Source organism: Sarcophilus harrisii, chromosome 3, assembly GCF_902635505.1.
Source record: "Sarcophilus harrisii chromosome 3, mSarHar1.11, whole genome shotgun sequence".
NCBI lineage: Eukaryota > Metazoa > Chordata > Mammalia > Dasyuromorphia > Dasyuridae > Sarcophilus > Sarcophilus harrisii.
Window position 1 is genome coordinate 278058607 of NC_045428.1, and position 25425 is coordinate 278084031.

General features: G+C 34.1%; 1 protein-coding gene across 4 annotated transcripts in view; it reads left to right on the forward strand.

Moving 5' to 3' along the window:
* TFG (trafficking from ER to golgi regulator) overlaps positions 1–25425 on the forward strand; it is a 36596-nt gene that overhangs the window by 976 nt on the left and 10195 nt on the right. For 2 of the 4 annotated variants that reach the window (XM_031959600.1, XM_031959597.1), the window contains exons 2-5: positions 6997–7209; positions 10615–10698; positions 21327–21473; positions 22903–23070. In XM_031959600.1, coding sequence (XP_031815460.1) covers positions 7026–7209; positions 10615–10698; positions 21327–21473; positions 22903–23070 — 583 coding nt within the window. In that variant the 5' untranslated portion in view covers positions 6997–7025. Of the gene's footprint in view, positions 1–5390; positions 5415–6996; positions 7210–10614; positions 10699–21326; positions 21474–22902; positions 23071–25425 lie in introns of those variants that run through there. The other 2 variants (XM_031959599.1, XM_031959598.1) reach the window with 2 other exon arrangements.

Here is a 25425-nt window from a genome sequence, read left to right on the forward strand (position 1 = left end):
TGGGAACGGGGCTGGGGGAGGGCAGCTTTCGCCCCCGAAAGGGCTTGAACAGCTGAGAAGGCTGTCCCTCTGTGCGGCCAAATAACCTACTCATTATCGGACGTGGCCTATGTGGTGTTGAGGAGTGTGTTGCTCCGGATTAGGGGTTCCTAAACCCGGAATTTATGGAACCTCTTCCCTTTCCTCCCACCCCCACGGGTACTTGGAGAGACTTCTGAGTCTGTAAACTTGAATGGGAAAAAAATTCACCTTTATTTTAAGATAATTGGTTTCCTTGCAGTCATAGGTACTTAATATTAATTAATTAATTATTAATTAATATTAATATTAAGCAGTTAAAAACGTTCCTGGAGGATCTGTAGGTTTCACCAGAGTGCCAGAAAGGTCTAAGATCCAAAATAATCTCTGCTCTAGAGTTTAGAGCTATCAGTGAACAGCTTTGATTTTTTTCGTTTGAAACTGGAGTGTGTCTAGTGACCTTTGAAACGCCAGATAGGTATGCTGTAAAGCACAGGTCTTCTCTCATTGCCTAGCTCCCTGTGGTCTCCAAGAGAAAATACAAGCTCCTATGGGGGATATTTAAAACATGATGACTTGTTTTCAACCTATCTTAACAGACTAATTTCCTAGTACGTGCCTTCAGGCATTCTACCTACCAGTTGCCTGTTGGTTTTCTCACTGTTTGCTGGGCACAACATTGAATCTCCCCATTCTTCAGCTCGTGTTTCCTTAACTTATTTTTATAGTTTCTGTCCTTCATCCCTAGAGCAGCTAGATGGCTTGTAGATTGTGCTAGGTCTGGAGTCTTCCTGATTCCAAATTTGACCTCAGGCTCTAGCTGTGTGATCCTGAGCAAGTCACTTAATCCATTATTTTTCAGTTTTCCTCATCTGTGAAATGAACTGGAGAAGGAGATGATCAAGCACTCCAGTCAGCATCTTTACCAAGAAAACCCCAAATGAGGTCACAAAGAGATTGGACACAACTGAACAACCTCTATCCCTATAATGTTTTATTTTCCCATCTTTGCCACTTGGAAGTACCTAGTTTCTTTCAAGGCATACCTAGAGTGATACATTTTTATTTCTCCAGGTATTATTTCATATATATATTTTTTCTGTATGAATGTGTCATCCAAACTCCTTAGGGGAAGTTCTTGACTTTATCTCCAGAGTTAAGCATCGTAGGCATTTAATAGACCATTAATAAATTGAAATAAATTCAAACCATTGAATTGATTAGGAAACTATCTCAAAGTCCTGAAGAGTTTTAAAGTTAGAAAAAATAGATCATCTCTAGTCCAACTCTCCTTTTTTTTGACAAATCTGAAACCCAAACAAATTATGACAAGTAAAGTAGTAAAAGTGAATGGCAGAGATTTTAACCCAAAGCTTCTGATTCTAAATATATACCATACTGCTTCTCTTAAATCAACACTTTTAAGTGCTTGATAGCATAAAAGCTTAGATAAAACATAAAGGGACTGGGATATGAGTGAAGTAGCAGGGATACTTCAAACCTCTTTCCTCATCATTCCAAATCTAGTACTTTTCCCACTATACTACCTTGTTACTTCATTGTATATGTGGACTCTTTCTCTTCTAATATCATTGAAATTTAGCTTTGTTCTGTATCTCAGAGAAAGGATAGCCTTGCTGGATAGGACTTGAATATTCTGGTGAATATTAAATTCTGATTGGAATAAATGAGATCAAGCTTTTTGTATGACTTGGAACATGTTCCTTTTAGTCTTTTGTGCAAAATAATAGTAAATCTTTGTGGAATGGAAGTAGAATTCCAATAAAGGCCTAATAATTTATGCTTTCTCAGGTATTTTATGGACTTTGAAGGGAGAATCTTGTTAAAATGGGCTATTTGGGTTCTGCAGCAATCCTAGCTGCTTAATAATGCAACAATAATACTACCAATTTCTTGTTGATAAGTCATCAAAAAATAAGAGGACTAGGCTTTATTCACTTGCATATCATTAGAAACATAAGAATGCTTCTTTTTCTTTTGAGTAAATAACATTTATTATGGACTTGCTATGTACCAAGAACTCTAAACCCGGAGATACAAAGTAAGATATAAGATGGTCTTTGCTTTCAAGGAGCTCAAAGTCTAATGGAGAGATAACATGCACACGACTATATATAATTACAAATTACAAATAATTAATAGAAGGAGGCACTAGAATTAAGGAGATCATGAAAGGTGGGATTTTAGCTGAGATATGAAGGAAACCTGACAAGATGAGGAAAGAGAGCATTAATGGGAGCAGCATCAAGGAGGCCATTGTTACTGGATTGTAGAGAGTGTGTGTGTTGGGGAGAGGGAAGGGTCAGGGCAATAGTTGTAAGATCTAAGAAAGCTGGGTGGAGCAAAGGGCAGGTTATGAAGGTCTGTGAATGCCAAACAGGGTTTTATATTTGATTCTGGAGGTAATAGAGAACCATAAGTATTCTATTGAGTAGGAAGGTGGCATGGTCAGATATGTAATTTAGGAAGATCACTTTGATAGCTTAATGGATGATGACCAGGGGACAGACTGACTTGTGGCACAGAGGCCAGCCACCTGGCTTTTGCAGTAGTGCAGTTTGAAGTAATGAGGGCCTTTACCAGAGTGATGGTAAGAGGAGAGATGGGGGCATATATTAGAGATGTTATCCAGGGTTAATAACCTGGATAACAAATTGGATATGGAGGTGGAGAGGATGTGAGAGAATGTGAGGAGTTGAGGTTGGCACTTAGATTGCACCCTGGGTGCCTGGAAGGATGACACCCTTTTACCCTCATTACTCATTATTCTCATTACTACTCTCAACTGTAATAAGAAAGTTAGGAGAGAGATAGAGAAGTCAATTAGACATTTAGAATTTAAGATGTCTGTGAGACATCAACTTCAAGATATCTGAAAGACAGTTTGTAGGTTCAAAGCTGGAAATATACAGAGATTACAGCTGAGTAAATAGCTTTGAGAATCCTCAGTATAGAGATGATAACTGAAACATTGTGTGCTGATTTGAAATATTATAGAGTCCTATGGAATATCCATGGTTACCTGGCATAACTTGGATAAAAGATTTTGCAAAGGATCCTGAGAAGTTGTCAAATAGGAAACCCAGGAGAGAGTACTGTCATAAAAATCTTGATAGAGTGTCAAGGAGAAGGTAATTTGGAAACTTTGGAGAGGATAGAAGCCAGATAAGTAGGGAGACAAATGGAAGTAGAGTGCGTAAGGTATACCTTGAGATGATTTTCTCAGCCGCAAAAGAGAGGAGGGTGATGGAACTATAGGATGGATGAATCAAGTTGGGTTTTTTGAGTATGGGGTAGACACAGGCATATTTGTAGGCAGGAGAGTAACAACCAGTCAGTGGGGAGATTGAAGAGGAGTGACAGGTTGGAGTGGGGAGTGAGGGCTGGGTGGTTGCAGTCTGCTAGAGAAGATGGGATGGAATGGAATCATATTTATATTTGTTCCTGTAGAAGGTTTAGACAGAGGTGAACATTGAGATGGTGGAAGCAGGCATTTGGGAGATTTAAGTTGAGGAGGGAAAAGTTCTCGGTGAACAACTTAAACTTTTTCTGTGAAATAATGAGGCAAATCTCAGTTGAGAGGATAGGGGAAAGGGAAGCTGTGGTAGATTTGAGGTAATATGAAATAGAAGGAAAAACTGAGTGGGCTAGTGGGTTAGTTAGGGAATGTAAAAGGATTATCTTGCTGTAGTGAGGGCCTTGTTGAGACACTGTAATTAAGATAAAAAATACGACCATCTTTTTGTATAGCTAAATTGGTGTGAAGGAATACCTCTTGGGAGATGAATACATTGTGAGAACCTAGCAGGTAAGGGTGCTTGAAAGGAGTATGGTTACGTATATTGATGGATAAAGATAGGAGTTGGGAAGATGACTGTGAGCCAGGCACTGAACTTGAGGAAAGAAGAACAACTTAGAGATTGATAGAAAACAGATACTATGATATCATCTACCATATTTAGATTGAATCAGCCTCAAAAGAGGGAGAAAATGTGAAAAGGAAGGTGGAAATGTTACTGAGGAGGAGGAAGGGCCTGGAACTGATTGGGAAGTAAGTAGAGGAAATGAGTGAAAGCTCAGTTAGTGTTCAAAAAGTGTGTCCATGGAAGCTGTGTCATCAAGAGGGAGCTAGGTCTTAGTAATAGCCAGGTGGTCACAGAAATAGGAGAAGAAAAGATTTAATATGAAAACAACTTTGTTACTTACAGAGACAATATTCTAGAGAGCATTGTGGAAGGTGTGGGTGGCTTAGAGAGTTACCTTGGAGAGAGTTGGATTGAAAATGATGGAAATAAGGAAATGGGCAATGAGGGGATGGATAATAGAATTTATATAGAATTTATATAAAGATAACCAGGGTTGTGGATCATAAGGGTGATGGAAAGGGTGTATGACCCAGTCGGGGTTTGCTTAATGAATTCAGGAAGGTTATTAATATCATTGGAGATTTGACCTCAAAATGATACCTCTTCTGGACTTGGGCAGCTCAGGTGAGGGGACTAGTGAGAGGAACTGAGACAACCAGATGAGCAAATAGGTTGGAAGGACCAGGAAGAAATTGTGTCTCCCTGGCTTCTGCAGACAGGAAGAATGTCCTGAAAGTCATAATAGGACAGCCCAATCAATCAGTAAGGGATTGAATGATGCCTCAATTCCCATTCGGGCAGCAAGAGGCTAGTCCAAGGGATCAGGATGTGGTAGAATAGCATTTCTTCAAATCCTTTGTTGGTAGAAAAAAGGCTACAGACACAGCTAGGTGGAATGGTGAATAGAATGGAGTAAAGAAGAATTGCTTTCAAATCCAACCTCAGATAGTTATTTGCTGTGGGACCTTGGGCACATCACTTAATCCTCTGTTTGCCTTAGTTTCCTCAACTCTAAAATTAGGATAATAATAGCATCTGCTTCCTAGGTTGTTGTGAGAATCAAATGAGATCATAATTGCAAAATGCTTGGCACATGGTATAGGTGCTATATAAAAATATTATTAGCACAGTTCCTGGCACATTGTAAACACTATGTAAATGTTAGCTATTATTATTATCATTATTAGCTATTGTGGGGTAAAGAACAATGGGGTTATCTGTGAAGGAAGCTGATCTTAGAAAAAATAGGGGAAGTATGTAGTTTAGTGGAGCAGAGGAGAAAATGGCATGTGTGAAAGTGGAACAATTGAACCAGCATTTAAGTATGACTAGGAGTCATGTGGCATATAAACATAGACATAATGAAAAAAAAAAGACAGTTTGTGGAAGATGAGAAAAAGGGAGAGTCTCTGTAATGAATAGTATACTATAAGAACAAAATAAATTGCTTGGAGTGGCGGAAGAATGGAAGAAAATATGAGGACTAATGAGGAGGGTTTGGCAGTTCAGGTATGTGGGGTGGTTAGGTTTGAGACCGCATTTGTAGTTTTGGGTCTAGAGAAGGTATTGGAAGAACAGAATTGTAGTAACAGCCCAATTATAGAGGAATTGAAATATTTAAGTCGTACAGGAAGACATTGTGCTGGGCCTATAAATACAAAGATAAATAATTTCTGCTTTTTTTGAGGAATGTCTTTACTATATGGCTGTGGAATAGAGTGCCTTTGATTCTGTATAAAACAAGGCAGGGGACAAAGGAGACATTCTAGCAAAGTACTCAAGAAATGAAGGAGCAAGGAATAAAAGAAGCTTCTAAATTGTGAGCTTGGTGTGCAGATAGTGAGAAAATTGAAGAAGAATGTGTTGTGGGGGAAGTGAGATGTATTTTGTAATGCATTATTTTTACTGGGGAGACTGAACAGTTGAGCCTAGTATATTTGAGTTATTCATATAAAATTGTACACATTTGTAATGTTAAAAGGTTTTATTTTTAGTGAGAGGAAATTTTCAGTCTCTAGTCAAAATTTTTTTATTTTAGTAGTTTCCTAAATGGCATATTATCATTTACTTTTTTGTTCTTACTATTGTGTAGTATATAAGGCTTTTTGTAAAGCCAACTTTTTATATTTTGATACTGTAAATTCTGACTTGGAAAAGGAAAATGAAGTGCTTTCCTGGTAGTTTATTTTAAAATTTGTTTTCATAACATCCTTTCAACAAATGTCCATGGTATGTTGTCAAACAGATTTGTCAATTGTTAAAAGAATGAGGAGCGAAATCTATCATTGCCCTACTGTTAGGACAAGGAGATGAGAATTCCGTTGCCTAGCCATTACTCTCCTATATGTCTGGTCTTCACCTATTAGAATATAATATTTCTTAGGGTTGAAGCTTTTCTCAATTTTGTATTTATCGCTCCAGTATCTAGTATGATTCTTGAACACTCAGTGTAACACTAACATTGACCATTTGACAAGAGTTTTGTTGCCTCTCTGTGTTATTTTTTTAATTTTTAATTTAATGTTTTAATTAGTACATATGTTTTTATTTTTCCTCCACTTTTTTTGAATCACTTTATCAAGTTCTTATACTACTATAAATTTTTCATAGTCATCATTCCTTTTGGCACAATAATCTTTATTACATTTATGTACTATAATTTGTTTTAACTGGTACCTAAATATTGGCCCACTGTTTACAGTTTTTGGTTACCACAAGTAATGCTTATGAATATTTTTGTACTTGGGTGGCTTTTTTCATGTTAGTAATTGTCATATTTATTCATTTGTGTAAATATTTTTAATATTAAAGTGCTGTATATTTGGAAAGGTATATCTTCATTTACACTTCATGATATTTGTCTTTGTTAGATTAAAATCATAAGAGTCATATAATTTCAGAAGTGAAAGGACCTTTAGAGATCATCTCATTCAGTCTCTTGGTATCATAAATTTATATGATGTAGGGACTAATTATATTAAATTGGACTTTTCTTCTATATTTGTTAAGGTTTTGATATCTAACAATTTTTTTTTCCAGAAAATACTTTGTAATTTTTAAGTTTTAAAACTGTTTATCCTTGTTCTCCTAGCAGTTTTGTAGAACATCCTGGAGTCCACCATGAATGGGCAGTTGGATTTAAGTGGAAAGCTAATTATTAAAGCTCAGCTTGGGGAAGATATTCGGAGAATTCCTATACATAATGAAGATATTACCTATGATGAATTAGTGCTGATGATGCAAAGAGTTTTTCGTGGAAAACTTCTGAGTAATGATGAAGTTACTATAAAGTATAAAGATGAAGGTAAGAGTATTTTTGCATGAGTATTTTGGAATACAAAACAATGCTGGTAAAATAAATAAATGTATATTTTTAAATTAATGACAATATTATATATTGTTTTTAATCTTTTGTTTTTTCCCTATCTGAGAATCCTTTTTGGCAGAATGGTGAAGCCTACAAAGCCCTCCTCAGAATAATATTTTTAAATGAACAAAATAAAATACAGAGGACTACAAGGGAAATCATTGTCAAAATAAAAAAAAAAAAATAACTAGATCTAAGGCTAAGAACCCTCCCCCAGGTGTTAGAATGATGCTACCATCAGAATGCCTGTTTTTAATACTTTTAATTTATCTCTTTCATTCAGTGACAAGTTTTTTTGTCATTCTAATGACAAAACAATGACTTGTTTTTATTTTTAATTGAGATTTGGGCATTTCTTGCCTGGATTTCATGTCTGTACCTTAAATTCAAATTTTTTGTAACATCACAAAACTGATTCCTCTTTTTGACATTCTAAATACAGTGTAATTAGATCACAATTGTCTTTTCCTGAAAACATAAGTAGTTCATTTTGTCTTCAGAATAAAGCTTAGATGCCCCAGCCTGCCACATTTTTTTCTTCTCTCTTTCCATTTTGAGTATAAAGCTTTCTTGATCAGCTTTGCTAGTCTCCAGGCAAATATATTTTGACCAGTCTTATTATATATATTGTGTCCCTGACCATGAGCTGATGCACTGAGGTCCCAAGCACGTGAGGCTAAATAGTAATTGGACCATACTCTATTAATATATGTGCTTGGAGAAAGAATGGCCCCCTGCCCACTCTTTGTGCACATTCTGATGTGTTGTATAGGAAATGACGATTTTGGTGGGTGGAGACAGAGGGGCGGAGAGAGGAGGGGAAAGGGACGGCTGCCTGGCTTCTGGTCTGGCTGGCTTCTTGACTCAGCTGCACACATTGCTTTCGCAATCCCCCTTTCACCTCCGATCCTTCTTCACCTCTACTGAGAATAAAGATTGAAGATTTTCCCTTAACCTGAATTCCTGACTCCGGCTGATTTTAAAATATGTGGTCCTCTATCTATCCTTCTTAAACCATAGTCCAGAATTTTAAATTCTGTTATTAAATATTTATTATAATCAACAATGGACTTTTCCCATCTGCTATTCTTTTCTGAATTCCTCTCCTTCACTTCGTAGATATGAAGAAACTAGTCTGTCTGTATAAAGCTAGTAATTTCTTTCCTAGAACTTCATAATCCTTCTAAAAATTTACTCTATTGCTTTTAGCAGGATCTTTTTTTCCTCCCACAACAGTTACCTGAAATAAATAGTAGTTATTGATTTTGACAAGTGTTGAGTGATTCTTTGTCACATGGATCCATATACACAGCATATTCTATTTTTGTTCAAGATTGCCTCAGTGGTTCTCTATAGGGACTGATTCTTCAGCCATCACTTTTTGTCTCTTCTTGCTTTGAATTCTGTTTTCATCATCACTTTTCATGCATAAGAAGGTGCTTCTTAAAGAGTCCATTTCTATCTTCAAGGGCAAGTGTTTGATACTTAGCTGCAGATGTGCAGAAGTCCTCCTTTACATCTTGGTAATATTCTGCTATTTTTAACACAAGTTAGGATTTTTCTCTGCCTTTTCATATTCTTTTTTTTTTGTTTGTTTGTTTCTTAAAAGCTCTCTCATTCTTTCCCCCATCCCTTTTGCCTTTAGTTTTTTCCATATCTGAGGAGGGAGATCAATCTTGTGTATGAATATATATTGTCACTGCAGGAATGCCAACATAATATACATTCTTAGTTTACCTCAGAATTGTCCTTTTTATTCCATGCTTGCTGAAAAATATCTGCAATCTTCTGTCATTTTAATGTTTTTTTTTTCTTGTGGCATTGGGTATATAGAAGGTTGCTTCCTTTTGATTTTTTTCCTAATCTAGCTTTCTTAACTGACTTTGATTGAATGTGCACATTGTTGCCAAAGATTTATTGTAAACAAAAGCTTCTTATCACTTTTGTCCCTGAGTAAGTCTAAAGTAGAAATTCATGTGTTAGCTACTTTTTAATGCCCTTTGCCATTTCTTGCTGGTCATCTTTTAGATAACCATCTCCTGTCTTATTTTGCAACTTCCATACCGAAGTTATAGCATAACATCTTGTTAAGAAGACAGACACATTCAGAGGTAGATTCATATGCTTCAATTTTGTGCTTCCTCCCCACTGTTCCAAGATTTATTGAATGTAGTGTTTAGAGCAGTGAACTGTATCCTGGGATCGTAGATTTAAGGCTTGAAGAAATTGTAGAGACCATCAATTTCAACTTTCATTTTACAAGTAAGGAAATTGCTGAGGTGTAGGAAGGGATGTGATTTGTAATTATCAGGGTTATACAACTAATAAATGTCTTAATTGGGATTGAATTTAGATCTTCTAGTCTTTGTGTCTGATGCTCTAGCCATTACAGCAGAGTATAAGGAGCAAAAGGTATGATTCCTACTCTCGTGGGCAGATGTTTATAACCTGGGATCCCTGGATAAAGTTTTGAACTTGCATAAGAAAAAAATACATCTTTGTTTTCAATAGGCAACAAATATTCTGAGAAGGGCCTCACTGGCTTTTAAAAGTGTCCATGATACACAGAAAAAAATTAAGAAGCCCCATTCTGAGAACTTGAGAGCATGATCTCAGCAAAATTGAGGAAGAGTGGCTTGATTCCTGTTCTCTCTCAATCACCTCTGTTACCACTTTTGAAAAGTACAGTGTAAATATGGGTTTAGTGCTATTTGGTTACTTTTGTATTAAACATAAAACTGTCAGGTATAATTAAGATTATGAAATCTTAACTTTTTCATTTTTCTAATGAAGAAACATTTTTTTTTTCAGCACTTAAAGTAGTTTGAGTTACTTTGTTTCCTTGAAAGTAAACTTAATTTCTTTTAAAATATTTTACAATTTATGCTGGGTTTTTTCCTCCATCTAAATCTGTAAAATTTTACTCTATTTAGTTTGATATTTGAATGTTTAAAGATACTCTATTGGAAGTAATGTGCATTTAAGGGTATATTTTGCCTTGCCTCATGAAATTGCCTTGACAATATAATGGAAAACTAGAAATTTGTGCTAAGATTGCTATTCTGCATCTCTTTTAGTTCATTAACTATAGATGCTTTTTGGCTTATCAGGTTCCATTATAAAGCTATGAATTATCCTGCAATACTTTCATTTGAACAAATTCATGTTTGTCAGGCGCTTCATTCAATCAGCAATTAACTTTTTTGTTGGGGTGGTATTTTCTAGTTGCTTTTAAAACATCTTCAGATGAAGCTGTGGATTTGAATCTAATTTTTAAACTAGGCACAAGTTCTTTTTATTGTTAATAATATGAAATCATTCCTGTTTTAAAATTTTTTTCAGATGGAGATCTTATAACAATTTTCGATAGCTCTGATCTTTCCTTTGCAATTCAGTGTAGCAGGATATTGAAACTAACACTGTTTGGTAAGTATTAAAAAAAATTTTTTTTTGATGAATTAATTGTATCATATTTTCATTTCATTATATTTTGCCTTATATTCATTCCCTTCTCCCATGTCTCTTTTTACAGAAATTTGAGTAAAACTTCACTAAAATTTTGGAAACTAGGACCTTAATAGAAAATTTACTTTAGAAGCAAGAAACTTGATTAGAGAAAGTATTAAATTTAATTTACTTCCAAAATGCAGTGCATTTCAAAGCTTCTTTGTATATTTTAGAAAGTTTTTAAAATATATTCTTTAAAGTAGAATATGTATAGACATTTAACAAGGTATGAGAATAGTTTTTTTTTTTTTAACTTTTGAAGAAACCTTTTAATTTTAAAATAACACAGTGTTATCTCATTTATCTGGGACTATTAAAGGATGAGGTTTTTTTTTCATAAGTGAATTTTTCTACATTTTAAGCTTTTCCCTTAATTATCCATTCTTTATGATCTCACTGGATGAGTCATTTAATATCTGTTATAAGGTCTCATCTTCCTCATCTGTAAGTGAAAGGACAATGTTTCAAGATCTTTGTAAAAATATATTTGTAAAATATAAGCTTAGTATGATGAACATAATTTAATAATTCAAAGTTTTCATTACATTACTCATTTACATTTATATAACACTAGCCCTTTGCAGTTATAAGGTGTTTATCTCAAAACTAAGATGTAAAGTAGTCAAACTATTCACATTTGTACACATGAGGAAACCAGGTTCAATTTTGTTGAAGTAATTTTCCCCAGTTACATAGCTAGTAAGTTAGTGGAATAATGATTCATATTCAAGGGTTACTTTAATTCACTTTCCACTATACCATTGTTGCCTTCTCATTATGAAAATTATTAAAAGGTGCTTTAATATCATAACTTAGAGATTATATTGAGGTGTGAGTAGGGGTATTTGCTCCTATGCTAGCTGACCTTAGACCTTAGATCTCATTTGCTTTTTAAAAAATTTTCCTGTCTATTGACTTGTAGTCAATTTGTTTTATTAATGTGGTTTTTTTTTTTTCTATTGCCTTTCCTTTCTAATGTCCTATGAATTGAGGAAAACATTAGGCTTGTTAAAATGTTGTGTACAATAAGAACATATAAACTTTGTGTAGGATTCTCAAGCAAGTAAGATCCATGAAGTCTAGTATATGAACTTCAGCATTTATTTTGGATTTTTACTTTTTTTTGGAATCTTTTTGCTTTTTTCCCTAGTTGTTGGCTGTTTTCCTGATAGTTGAGTTTGCCATATAAGTGAAGTGTGAACTATATTGTTTATATATTTTTCTGGAATTGATATTATAGACTTAGCATTTTATTTATGGAAAACTAGTAAATGGAGACATATCACAATTTTGTAAGCAGTACAGATACTTGAAATAATTCACATCAAGATGCAAATAAATTAAGATTTCTTTGTAAATAAATGTGTGTATATATGTATAATATGTGTACACATCCATATATATGAATATGTTTGTACATATGTATAGTACTTTTACATTACCATTTGAATTCCATACTTGTGTATTGTATGTTTGAATTCTATACTTGAGTAATGATACTATGTGGTTTCTGACTTAACATTGTGCAAGGATTCTGGTTCAATTCCCTAAAGTCCCTTCCAGTTCTATGTTATGACTGGGAAAAAAAAAAAGCATAGAGCATATATTAAAGAGATGTGGAAGTGAGGGGCAGAGAATTGTTTTGGTTGTTACAATGTACAAAGATAAGGCAATATTTAGAAAAGGTGAGGGCCTTGACTTCCCTCAAAATGTTTACCTGGGAGATTTTAGGGAACCACTGAAAAATTTTAAGCCAGAAAGTGAACATTAATTTATTTTACTTGAATACATAAACACTTTTTCATTAATTCACTCATTTACTCATTCATTCAATTATCTGTCTTTATTTTTAACATTAATTTTTTTTAAATTCCAAATTCTCATCCTTCTTCCCTCCCTTGTTATTCCATTGATCTGTTTTACATATAGTATGAGATCCGTTATATATATGAAGACATTAAAAAAATAATTCTATATCAGCTAAAAACCCAACGAACCAAACCCAAAACGATAAAAAGCTAGAAACACAAAAAAAGTGGAAAAAAGTATGTTTTATTTTGTACATAAGAGCTCATTGGTTCTCTCTGGCAGTGAATAGCACATTTCATCATGGGTCCTTTGGAATTATCTTAAATCTTTGTATTAATTAGAGTAGCTAATCTTTCACGTTTTATGGATGATATTTTCCTGGTTCTTCTCACTTCATTTTATATTATTTCATACAAATCTTTGCAGGTTTGTGTGAAATAGTATTCCTCATCATTTCTTATAGCACATTAGTATTCCATTATATTCATAAACCACAACTTGTTGAGCCATTCCCCAATTGATGACCATTTCCTAAATTTTCAATTTTTTTCCTACCACAAAAAGAGGTGTCATAAATGTTTTTGTATATATAGATTTTTTTTCCTCTTATCATTAACAATTTTTTCAAATAAAACTATTGACAGTATAATATAGTATAAAATTATAAGACTTAATAATGAATTATATTTGTACTCTGTTTTCCAAACTTGGATGTTTATATTTTAACATTAGGTTGCTTGGTCAAATTGTTGATTAACCTCTGTTTTTTTTATGCATTATGATTGATAGTTTTCCTTTGTGGGGAAGAAAATGAGGATGTTGTTTAGCTAAACCACAGATACATAGAACTGTTCAAATCAATAACATTCACATTACAAATTAAATATTTCTTAAAATTATTTTTATAGAGTTGGAATGTAATGTTGACAGTCAACTGTTTTCATAACATCCCTGATGAAAACTTTACTAAAATACGTATGTTTACTTACCAATATTCATGTGATTCCTAGAGCCTTTATTTTGATTGCCAGAAGACACTTTAAAAGAAAATCTAGCTGGAGTCAACTAAAAACATTAAATTAGAGTTCTCTGTTAACAAGAGGTAGTACAGAATAGAAATAACTCAGGTAACTCTGAGTTTTCTCGTAGCTGCTGACGTTTTTCCGCTTAACGTCCTCCTTCTCACTGACAGTATTTTCTGTGTCGTCTTCATCTTCAAAGGGGTTGTAACTTGACTGGGACACTGTATTGTGTCCAGTCACTCTGGACACTAAGGTTACTGCTGTGCTTGTTGGACAGGGCCTGGTCGCCTGTCTGGTTAATGCCCGTCAGGGTCACACCATCTGAGGCCTTCTTTTCTCGCCTACTCAGCATTCGATTCAGATCCACAGACCATTCTTCGTCCTCAAACTGCGGCCATATCTTTTCTCTAGATGTGAAATGGGGAATTTTAAGGGAAGTGTTTTGTGGAAAAGGAATATGGTGTATTTATACGTTTGTATGTGTGTATAAAACTTTATATTAATATGTAATATAGTATTAGTAATTATCTAATACTATGTTCTATTGGTTATATAATATTAATATGTTAACTTTTGAATCCAAGATGATTACAAAATACATTCATGCTAATCAGGGGGCTTCTTACAATTGGAGGAATCAGGAAAGGCTCCTTGAAGGTCTTTGCTGAAGTGAAGCTTTGAAGACATTCCAAGAGAGAGGTGAAAAGAGAGCGCTGCTAATTTGGGGTACAGCCTGTATAATGGCATAATGATAGGAAAGAAAATGGCATTTATGGGCAATCATAAGTCATCCAGCCTAGCCAGGGTCAAGAGTGTATGATTGGGAATACTGTGTAATTATCCTGAAAAGAAAAGCTTTAAATGCCAAACAGAAGAATTTGTACCTTATCTTAATGGCATGCCTTAATGAGGAGCCTCTGAAACTCCTTGGCAGGGTGGTAACATGGTTAATAAGTCATGCCAGTTTAACAGCTGTGTGGAAGATGGCTTTTAGAGGAGAGAAACTGATTTCAGAGAGACCATGTAGGAGATGGAGGTTCTTGGAATAGTCCAGGTAAGAAGCTGGACTAGGAGTTAGTTAAGTGAAGTATAGAGATAGAATTGACAAGACTTGACAACTGATTATGTATGGAGAATGAAGGAGAGTGAAAAGCCAGGTATGACACAAAATGTATTATCCTTAGTGACTGGAAGAGTTATGATATCCTCAAAAGACAATGAGAAGTTAAGAAGGAATAAGTTTTAGGGGAAAAGAAATAATGAATTGTTTTGGACATTTGTGTTGAAAATATTAACATTGGAAGTTCTAAGTAGAGAAGTATCTTGTAAAGGAAAATTTTTAAACTAGTTTTAAAAAGTAGGTTGAAAAAAGGGTTAGAAAAGAATTATAGATAAAGTATGCAGGAGGAAATGAACAGGTTACAGGTTAGCAATCTGCAGTTTAGTGGAGGATTACCAGATAAAGAGATTAGGGATGGAAAGACAATAGAAGATAGTATTTGAAATAAAACTGATTTTGCCATTCCTACTCTCCCTCTGTCTGCACTCAAAAATAAATCCCATCTTAAACATTTTTATAAAATGTTGGAAGAAATGCTAGTTGGTTTTTGTTTTGTTCTTTTTTTTTTTTTGGTAGTAAAATTGGCTTTTTGACATTCAGGTAAAAATGGATTATATATTTTTATGTATAGGTATACTACTGCTATAGGTAGGAAGGTAAGGAAACTTACTTTAGTACCTTAATAGCCTTATTGTTAACTTGAGGTTTAGTGACGTGCCCAGTCACCCACACAAGCCAGCGTGTGTTAGGTATTGAACTTTAACCCTTGTCTTCCTCAGTCAGAAGCCAGCTTGTTAGATTTTCTGCAATTTTTATTTTTAAAATGATCCTTTACTCTTGTGATGGGCCATATGTGACCAGCTCATAGATTTAACAATTAAAAGGGATCTGAAAGGAGATTTAGTGCTATTCCTTGATTTAAAGATGAGGAAACAGGTTCTAGAGCCTTTCAGTGATTTGCCCAGGATTTTACCAGTAATGATTAGCAGGGGTAGGATTTAAATCTGTCTTCAAATTTAAAATCCAATGCTTTTCTCCTCTCCTTCTCTTCTTTTCCTTATTTCTATTCATTTTATTCTCAACTTTTCTGCATGATTCCAAAACCTATTCTTATTGGTAAATTGCTTTTTACCGTGTTACATATTTTAGTTTTATATTATACAGCCTGGAGTCTGGAAAACCATCTCCCAGCGGGCATGAGTAATGATTTAGTTAGTTATCTGCTTATTGAGAAGTGTGTATGGGACAGTGAGAAAGATAGGAGAAGAATCTGGTTGTTGGTCCCCTCTGTCTGTTTTTTCATTAAGAAAAAAAAAATTCCTGAAACAAAACTCATTGCCCAAACTCATTGTAAATAATTACACTTTGATCTTTTATAGCTAAAAGACATCAACATTTTGCATCGTAACTTTGATAAGGTCATGCGAACATCAGCTGTTGTATTTAACCCTAGTTTTGTTACTCTGTATAGTTTGTTAATTTACATAGCTGAATTTAGCCTGTATATTCTTCCTCCCTACCCTACCCCTTCCCTCCCACTTTGCTTCATACTTTGATTTGCCACAGTTCTTTGAATTTTTCATATTTGCTGTTCTTTATAGTTCAGGGATATCCCATTGTGTTCTTATTTTTCAGCTTATTTAGCTATCAAGTTATCAATCCTTGCTCAATTTTTTTACCCCTTTTTGCAATTACAGATAATGCTATTAGTATTTTTGAGCAGGTAGATAATTATTTTCCTGTCAGTGATTTCCTTAGGGTAGGAATCTAATAGTAGCATTATTAGGTTCAGGGATTTGAATGAAATTAGTCTTTCTGTTTTCCTACAACTCCAAGCAGTTCTTTTCTCTATGCCCTTAAGGTAGAGAGTCTGGAAGGTCAGAAACGGGAATTTGATGAAAGGAATCAGTATGTAGTAGTAGATTTAATCTCCTGGAATAGTGTAATGGGCTGAGGCTTGAGTTGATGCACTGAGGTCCCAAGCACCTGAGGCTAAATAGTAATTGGACTATACTCTATTAATATACATGTTTGGATAAAGAATGGCCCCCACCCACTCTCTGTGCAAGTCCTGATGTGTTGTATAGGAAATGACGATTTTGGTGGGTGGAGGCAGAGAGACAGGAAGAGAGGCTGGGAGAGATTGGCCTGGGTTCTATCCTCGTAGCTGCTGGTCTGGTGGCTGCTGGTCTAGCTAGCTTCTTGACTCGGCTGCACACATTGCTATTACCCATTCTCTTCCACCTCTGATCTTTCTTCACTGAGAATAAAGATTGACGATTTTCCCCTAACCTGAATTCCTGACTCCGGCTGATTTTAAAATATGCAGTCTTCAGAGAATAGAAGATGTTTCTGGGATAAGAGGAAGCTTAATTTCAGGGAAGAAACATTTATGGTAGTTTATAACTGAGTCATGTGATTTCCAGAAGAGAAGACTAGATGTTAAAATAAGGTGGCAGAAGAGAGAAACTAGCTTTTATCAAGCTGTGTCAAAGAGTAGCACTAACTGTTATATACAAGTGGTTAATGATTTTTTTTCTCAAACAAATGAATCGGGTTAAAGACAGATAGGTTATAAATAGATTCCAGGTAAAATAATAATAGCCAGCACTTTTATAGTGCTTACAGTATGTCAGGCTCTTGGCTAAGTGCTTTACAAATATTTCCTTTATTTTTTATAACAACTCTGGGAGGAAGGGGCTTTTATTATCTCTATTTTACAATTGAGGAATCTGAGGTAGACAGGTTAAGTGACTTAGCTAGGGTCATACAGTTAGGAAGGGTTTGTCTGAGGCTGAATTTGAAAGTAGACATTCTTTATTCTAGGCCTAGTAGTCTTATCTACAATGCCACTTATAGGTTGTAAGTTGATTATAATTCCATGCAAAATAACCCCCCTCCACTCCCACTGGGTTGCTGTTTCAATAATAACATTACTTTAGTTTTACTAATTGGATTTAGAATCATTCCATCTAGTGGAAACTTCTATTTCATTTATTGTTGTTATTCTGATTTGTTGTGATCCCATTTGGGTTTTCTTTGCAAAGATACTGAAGTGATTTGTCATTTTCTTCTTTGGCTCATTTTACAGATGAGAAAACTGAGGACACAGAGTTAAGTGACTTGCCCCATGATTATACAGTGTCTAAGGCTGCATTTAAACTCATGTCTTCCTGACTAAAAGTCCAGTAACAATTTTAATGTAATGTGATTCTTTTCTCAACTAGTTTTGTCAAGGAATCATAAAATTATATTATTAAGAGTAAAAAAGACCATAGTGGTCATCTTAGACAGTCCCTTAATTTTAGAGTTTAAAGAAATTGAGAATTAGGATGGATAAGTGACTTTGAGTTACATTGGTTAAAAAAAATTGGTTAAACTGGAATTCAAATCTAGAATCTCTCATTTTTAATCCAGCACTTTCCCCCCACCACATTGTGCTTTCTCCTTCAGATTGTACATTTTGAGTACCAACAGTGCTTTTATACATATTAGACTATATAGTCTAAAGACTGTGATTATTTGCATTTCCCTCCTGCTTTTCTCCACTTTATGTATAAGCAGAAGATACATAGGAATAAAAGCTATTTTAAAATTTTCTTTGTTTTATGTTTTTCTTTGGCATTTGGAAGTAACACAACTAACTAGCTATTAATTTAAATGGCCTGTTGTATTCATAACTGGATATTCAGTAAAGAAAATTTAGATCTTTTTTTTTTTTGTAATCATGTGTATTTTATTTTTTTATTTTTAATAATAGCTTTTAATTTTCAAAATGCATGCAAAGATAATTTTCATCATTTACCCTTGTAAAACCCTGTGTTTCAAGTTTTTCTCCCTTGTCCCCACCCCATCCACTAGATAGCAACCATTCCAACATATATTAAATATGTGCAGTTCTTCTATGCATATTTCTACAATTACCATGCTGCACAAAATTTGACATCTTTTAAACGTAATGGCTACTTACATAGTAATCTCCTTAGGAAACCATACATTTTGTTACAGTAAGTTCAGTGTTGTCCCAAAAATTTTTGTAAATTCTTACTTGAAGTTAACTCTATCTAGAGTTTGTTGTATTATCTGAATATCCTTAATGGTGTAAATTTTTATCTGGTGATCAAGATGAGTGATCAATGTGATCCAGTACCAATGGGCCAGGCACAGTGTTAATTTCTGGAAAGGAAAAGAAAATGAATGTTCTTTATTTTCTTTTTTACATTGGTTCTGAAGGCAATTTCAAAAGAAGTTAAAAATATTTTGAGCTCAAGTTCATTGGAATAGCTTCCCAAGATGACTATTTTGAAAGGGACAACATTCAGAAAGATTTACTGAAACTCTTAATATCTTGCCTAGACTATTTCAGTAACCTAACTGGTCTCTGCCTCAAGTCTTTCCTTCTATAATTCATTATTTACACAGTTGTTAGAGATTTTCCTATAGCACAGATTTGATCGTATTTCTTTTCCTTTTTCTTCTCCCTCACCCCTTTTTTCCTCCATTGAACTTCGATGGCTCTTTCTTTTCTTGAGAATCAAATTTGAACTTCTGTTGTACATTTAACAACCAGGTCCCCCCTGCCTCATTGTACATTGTTCCCTTCTCTCTAGTTCACTCCAACTGTCCTCTTGGTATTTTTAGACACATGCATTGGTTATCTCAGTGCCTTTGGATTGACTCTTATGCCCTCTTATAGGATCACTTGTTTCCTCAGTTTAGCGACTGTGTTATATGTGAAACCTTTTCCTGATATCCTCAACCTTTTGCTAATGATCTCTCCCAAGTCACCTTGCATATGTTATATATATGTTCATGTTGGTTCCCATGAGAAGAGTATGGTTTTTGAGGGCAAAGACTGTTTGATTTTTGACTTTATATACCCAGTGGTTAGTATATTTTCCTTAGTTCAGGTGCTTAATAAATGTTGTTGATTCTCAACTATAAAATGGGCATAATAATATCTTGAAAGGTTTCTGTGAAGATCAAATGAGATAATATTTATAAAGTGCTTATTATTAACATAGTATCTATCATGGATTTTTGCTCTGTGAGTCACCTTGTTGATGGAATTACATAAGTTCTGGTATCTGTGTTATAAAATCGTCACATCTTTTTACTTTTTTATAGCCACAGTTGATCTGTTGGTAGGAGAGAAACCAGTTCTTTAACATATACTTTGAAAGTATACATAACAATTTTTTTTATTATTATTAAAGCTTTTCACTTACAAAACATATACATGGGTAATTTTTCAATTTCCCTTGCAAAACCTTCTGTTACAAATTTTCCCCTCCTCCCTACCCTCTTCCCTAGATGGCAGGTAGTCCAATACATGTTAAATAATAACATAAAACTCTTAAAAGAGAAATAAAAATGTTTTAAGTTGATAAATGAATAGTTAAGAAATAACGTTTTTAATCTAGAAGATATAAGTAGAAGTTTGATCAAATTCAATCTTATTGGTGATTTTATATATCTTTATATTTAGATTTGAGAAAGCTTTTTCATTTTATAAGGACATATCTAAATAAATTCTATTCCTTTTGTTTTTGTGTTGCATTGGTTTTATTCTATGACCTTAAAGTTTTAAAACTTGCCATTTGTTAAAAGCACATTAGTGTTTGTAGATGTTCTATACCGAGCTTTAAGTCTATGGATTCATTACTCTAGACCAGATATGTTAAACATAGGCCCTGGACCACATCTCATGACACTTTTAAGTATAACTGGAACCAGATTAAAATATAATTGGGAAATTTATAACAGCATATATAAAAATACAATAAAACAGATTATATTAATGTGTGGTTTTCTAAATCAGTATATGACTCTCAAGGATCTCTCTGTATGGGCTTAGTGGCCTCCATTTCTTCTTTAGAACATGATCTGTGACTGATATGCTTTCACTGGGATTGTGTGTGTCAGTTTCCTTTTGAAAAGTAACTGATTATAAACAAAAATTACTTAAAAAACAAGAGCTGAAAAGTACTTTTCTTTAGAGGGAAAGCAGCCTGTTATGATGGATAGAGAGCTGGTCTTAGAGCTGGGAAGACCTGGATTCAAGTTCTGCCTCTGTCATATATTTGTCATCCTCAGTAACTTAATTTCTAGCTCACTTGTTTTTGGATTAAAACAAGGGCCACTAAACAATGTTATGATTTGTGTGGACACATATTAATATTATCTGTATTTTATCATATTTTTATTTTATTTTGTGAAATATTTACTAATTATATTTTAATCTGTTTTGGGCACCATTTGTATCTGTAAGAATTTCATATTTGTTTCATCTCTTCTAGTGTCAAAATAACAGAGAAGTTGCTGACCTGCATTAGTAGAGGGAGTTTCTTCATCTAGGAATTCCCTATAACTGAAATTACAGGTCTAGTCTCCATGGTGCCCGTATATAAGCTCTGTATATAACATCTACAACACTAATGTGCTTTTAACAAATGGCAAGTTTTAAAACTTTAAGGTCATAGAATAAAACCCAATGCAACACAGATACTTAGCATGATTATGGCTTAATGTTTTAAATGGAATTATTTATTTTAAAACACTCATTTGGATTTTATATTATGATGCTAATATTTGTTGCACTTGTATAAAATACTTTTTATTAATTTTAAATAAATTAATTAATATATCCTTTGCAGTTAATGGACAACCAAGGCCTCTTGAATCAAGTCAGGTGAAATATCTCCGTAGAGAACTGATAGAACTTAGAAACAAAGTGAATCGTTTGTTGGATTGTTTAGAACCACCTGGTGAACCTGGACCTTCCACCAGTCTCCCTGAAAATGGTATGTTGTAAACCTTTCTTTGACTTGTGATTATCCATTTCTTATACTAAGGAGACACTGGTCTCCTCAGCTACCCTTTTTTTTTTTTTTTTTTTTTTTTTTTAATCTAGGCATGAGTTTATCTATGGGGAATTCCTGGTATGGAAAATTCTTCCTTCTTTACAAACATGTAAACATAAATGCATATATAGACACATATGTACATAAATGGCACCCATGCTTGTATATACCTCTACATGCATAAACACACATAATCTTAGTTGCCAACATTGCTAAAAGGTGAAGTAACTTGTCTATAGTTTCTCAGATTACATGTATTATATGTAATGCCTCTATCAAGGTAAAGAAAAATTGTTTTATGAACATTTCATTCACTGAACAATACAACACATAATAGATATTCTGTAAGTACTTAGAAATCAACTCTATTGATTAGTCAATTACAGTAACTTCTGGTTGCAATTTTTTATCAGAATATCCTGAGGCCTCCCCGTAATAAAGGTATTCTACATAGACTGTGTAATCGGATTGTAATGGGTGGAATAGTTTTACAATAAGACCCTTCTTTTCCTATCAGTAATAAACCATATTGAATGGGATTTAAGGTAGAATATTTCTGTGCAGTATAGAAGGTGATGTAATAATGAAAGACTAATGAATAATCTTTAAAAATTGCAATATTTCAGTTATTGTGTAATAAAATGTAAAAAAGTCCTGACCTCTACTCTCCTTTGACAAAATTCTTGCTGCTTATAAATTTGTTTTTATCCCACCATAGGGTACTAAAAGGTTATTATCAGTGATTGCCAGCTACTAGTGTTTTTGTGTATGTGTACACATGCTTGCATGCACATCAGTTTTTCATATATAAAATATAAATAATATTTTTTATGAGTTGCAAGAATAAATGCTCACTGAGGACATGGGCTCTGACCTTCTTGGGAAAAAAGTAGAGTATAAACTCAAAATGTTTATTTGTTGATTTTTTTTTTTTTAAACATAGAAGAAAAACTTCTTTAATGTATAGTGTCTTTGATTTGCTACAGTTATCTGGTGTGATTCCTTGTGATTTAAATTTAAACTGAACTCTTCAAAATTAACTTGTAATCATTTTATGAAACTTTTAGAAGCAATATGATAAAGTGGGAAGAATACTAGTCATGTGATTCTGGTCTGTGACTTTGGACAAGTCATTTCACTTCTGTGGCACATGATATCTCTATAAAATGAGAGAGATGGTCCACATATAGTGCTTGTCACCTCAAATTCTATGATCCAAAATATGCTTTTTAAAAAAATGAGTAAAAAGTTTATCCTATTTCTCTTTCCTAGAACTTTATTAATCAGAGATTGTTAATAATGTTATACCTATATTATTATTTCTGTTTAAATTGAAAATGAGTTTTGTTCTTCCTTATTCTAAATCTAGATACTGTGGATAGTAGGGAAGAAAAACCCACTGCTTCTGATTCTTCAGGCAAACAATCTACCCAAGTGATGGCAGCAAGTATGTCTGCTTTTGATCCATTAAAAAATCAAGATGAAATCAACAAAAATGTCATGTCAGCCTTTGGTCTTACAGATGATCAGGTTTCAGGTAAGAACACATGTTTTATTAAAGGTAAAATTTAAAAACTATCTATGAACTTGTGCTTCTTTTGATCTTTTCTCTCCCTGTCTGCCTCTCTCTCTCTGTCTCTTTGTCTTCCTCTCTCCCTGTCTCCTTTTCTCCCCCCTCCTTCTTTCCCCTTCTCTTCACACTCTCTCTTCCTCTTCTTTTCCCTTCCTTTCCATCTTCCCCTTGCATTCTGACTTTTCTGACGTCTTCACTGAACTGAAACTATTCTTTGGAACTATTGGTGCCTTAACTGACAAATTCAAGTTCCTTTTCTTAGTCTTCTTCCTTAGTAGTTTGCATTGTCGACTTTTTCCTCTGAGATACTTTCTGAGTTGGCATTGTTCTCTCTTGGATTTCCTCCAATATGTGTTACTACTTTATCAATTTTTATTGTTGTTGTTTTGTTTTGTTTTGTGGAATCATCATCTCTATACCCTTAATACTCTGTCATGAGATCTATTTTTATCTTTTCCTTCTATATTCTCCTAGTGAACACATACATTCACATGAATTTAATTGTCATTTTTTTCTACATGTGATTCTTAGAGCTATATATATCCAAACTTATATGTCTGACCTCCTGTCTCACATCAGCAGTTGCCTGTGGCAATGGGTGTCCCCACAGGCTTCTTAAACTCATCATGTCCAGAAAAGAGCACATCTTTCCTCCCAGATCACTTCTTAACTTGCCTGTTTTTTGAGGATACCACCATTCATTCCAGTTATTTAAGTTCACAGCCACAATGTCATCTTTGATTCCTCATTCTACCTAACTAGATATATCCATTTTGTTGCCAAATCTTATTGTTTCTACTTCTACAGTATCTCTTCCATATGTCTTTTTCTCTTTACTCATATAGTTATTCAGGGTTCATCTTTCTCCTAAACTATTCAAGTTAACTATTAGTCTTTCTGCCTCAAGTTTCTCCCTTTATCATGTATCTTCCATGCAGCTGTTCGTGTTTTTCTCAAAGTCAAGGTCTTACTATGTTGCTCCATTACTGAATAAATTCTAGTAATTCCTTGTTGCTCCTAAGATTAATTGCACACTCCTCTGCTTGTTATTTAAAGCCTTTGACAATTTGCCTCCAGTCTACCTTTTCAGACTTTTCTACACATTACTCTGTTTCACACAGTATGTGATCCCACCAAACTTATCTACTGGCTGTCCCACTTCCCCTGCTCCCATATTTCATCTCCTCTCACTTTGCTTTTGTGCAAATTATTGGCCCTCCTGCCTCCTTTTCCCCCCTTTTTGGACCGTCCCTTCCCCCTTTGCGTGGAATGCACCCTTCTACTCACTTGTCTTTTAGACTCCCTACCTTGTTTCAGAGTTTACTTATATGCAACTTCCTATATGAGAATTTTTTTTTACCTTTAGCTGCTAGTACTTCCATTTCTCTACCTCCTCTCCTTTCCCTCCAAATACCTTTTATTTCATATATATTTTGTAACTACTTATATGTACATGTTGTTCTTGCTGATAGAATGTAAGTTTTTTTGAATTCAGGGATTTTTTCATGGTTGTCTTTGTTTCCTTACTACCTGTGCTAACCGCAGTACCTGTCACATGATAGGTGCTTAATAAATAAATATTTGTTTATTGATTAAAATTTGAACTAATTAAGAACTTTAGAATTATAACAAGAGAAAATTTTAATTTGTTGTGTTTTGCTTTTGGGGGCACTTCAATATTTAAATCAAATTCCCAGGTTAAAAAACATCTTGGTAGTTTTTTTTTTTTTCCTCTTTTCCAAATAACTTTTTACAATTCTCTCTTGTATAATCCCATTTCATATATTATACATACAGAATAAACAATAAAATAAAAAATAACTTTCAGGTATCAATAAAAGAACTGTTGCTGCTTATAAATTTTTTTCGAAGTAGGACTCCAGCAATCCTGAATATGCTTACAGGAGAGGTTGAAATTGCACTTAAGAAAAGCATCTAGACTAAATCAAGTGTATTTAGAGGAGAAACATTCTGAGGGCAACACAATTGTGAAGACACATTGAGGAGTCAATTTACAAAGTATATGAAGGAGAAAAGGGTACCAAAGACATGGAAAAAATTTTGGATCTTTTTGGTATTGAAAATCACTGACTATAGCCATAGCTACCAACTCCAAGCCTGTTTTCCTGTCTATACAAAGTCTTTGAAACTTAACCCATGCATGAATTGAGGATATTCTTTATGAAGATTTTAGTGGGAAAAATGCAGACTTTTTTCCCCAAGTACTATTCCACACTGGACTACATCTTTACCATTTTACAGTATCTTAAAAGGTAGAGAATGTAAGAACCCACAAAGCTTTGTTGATAATGAAAAAGC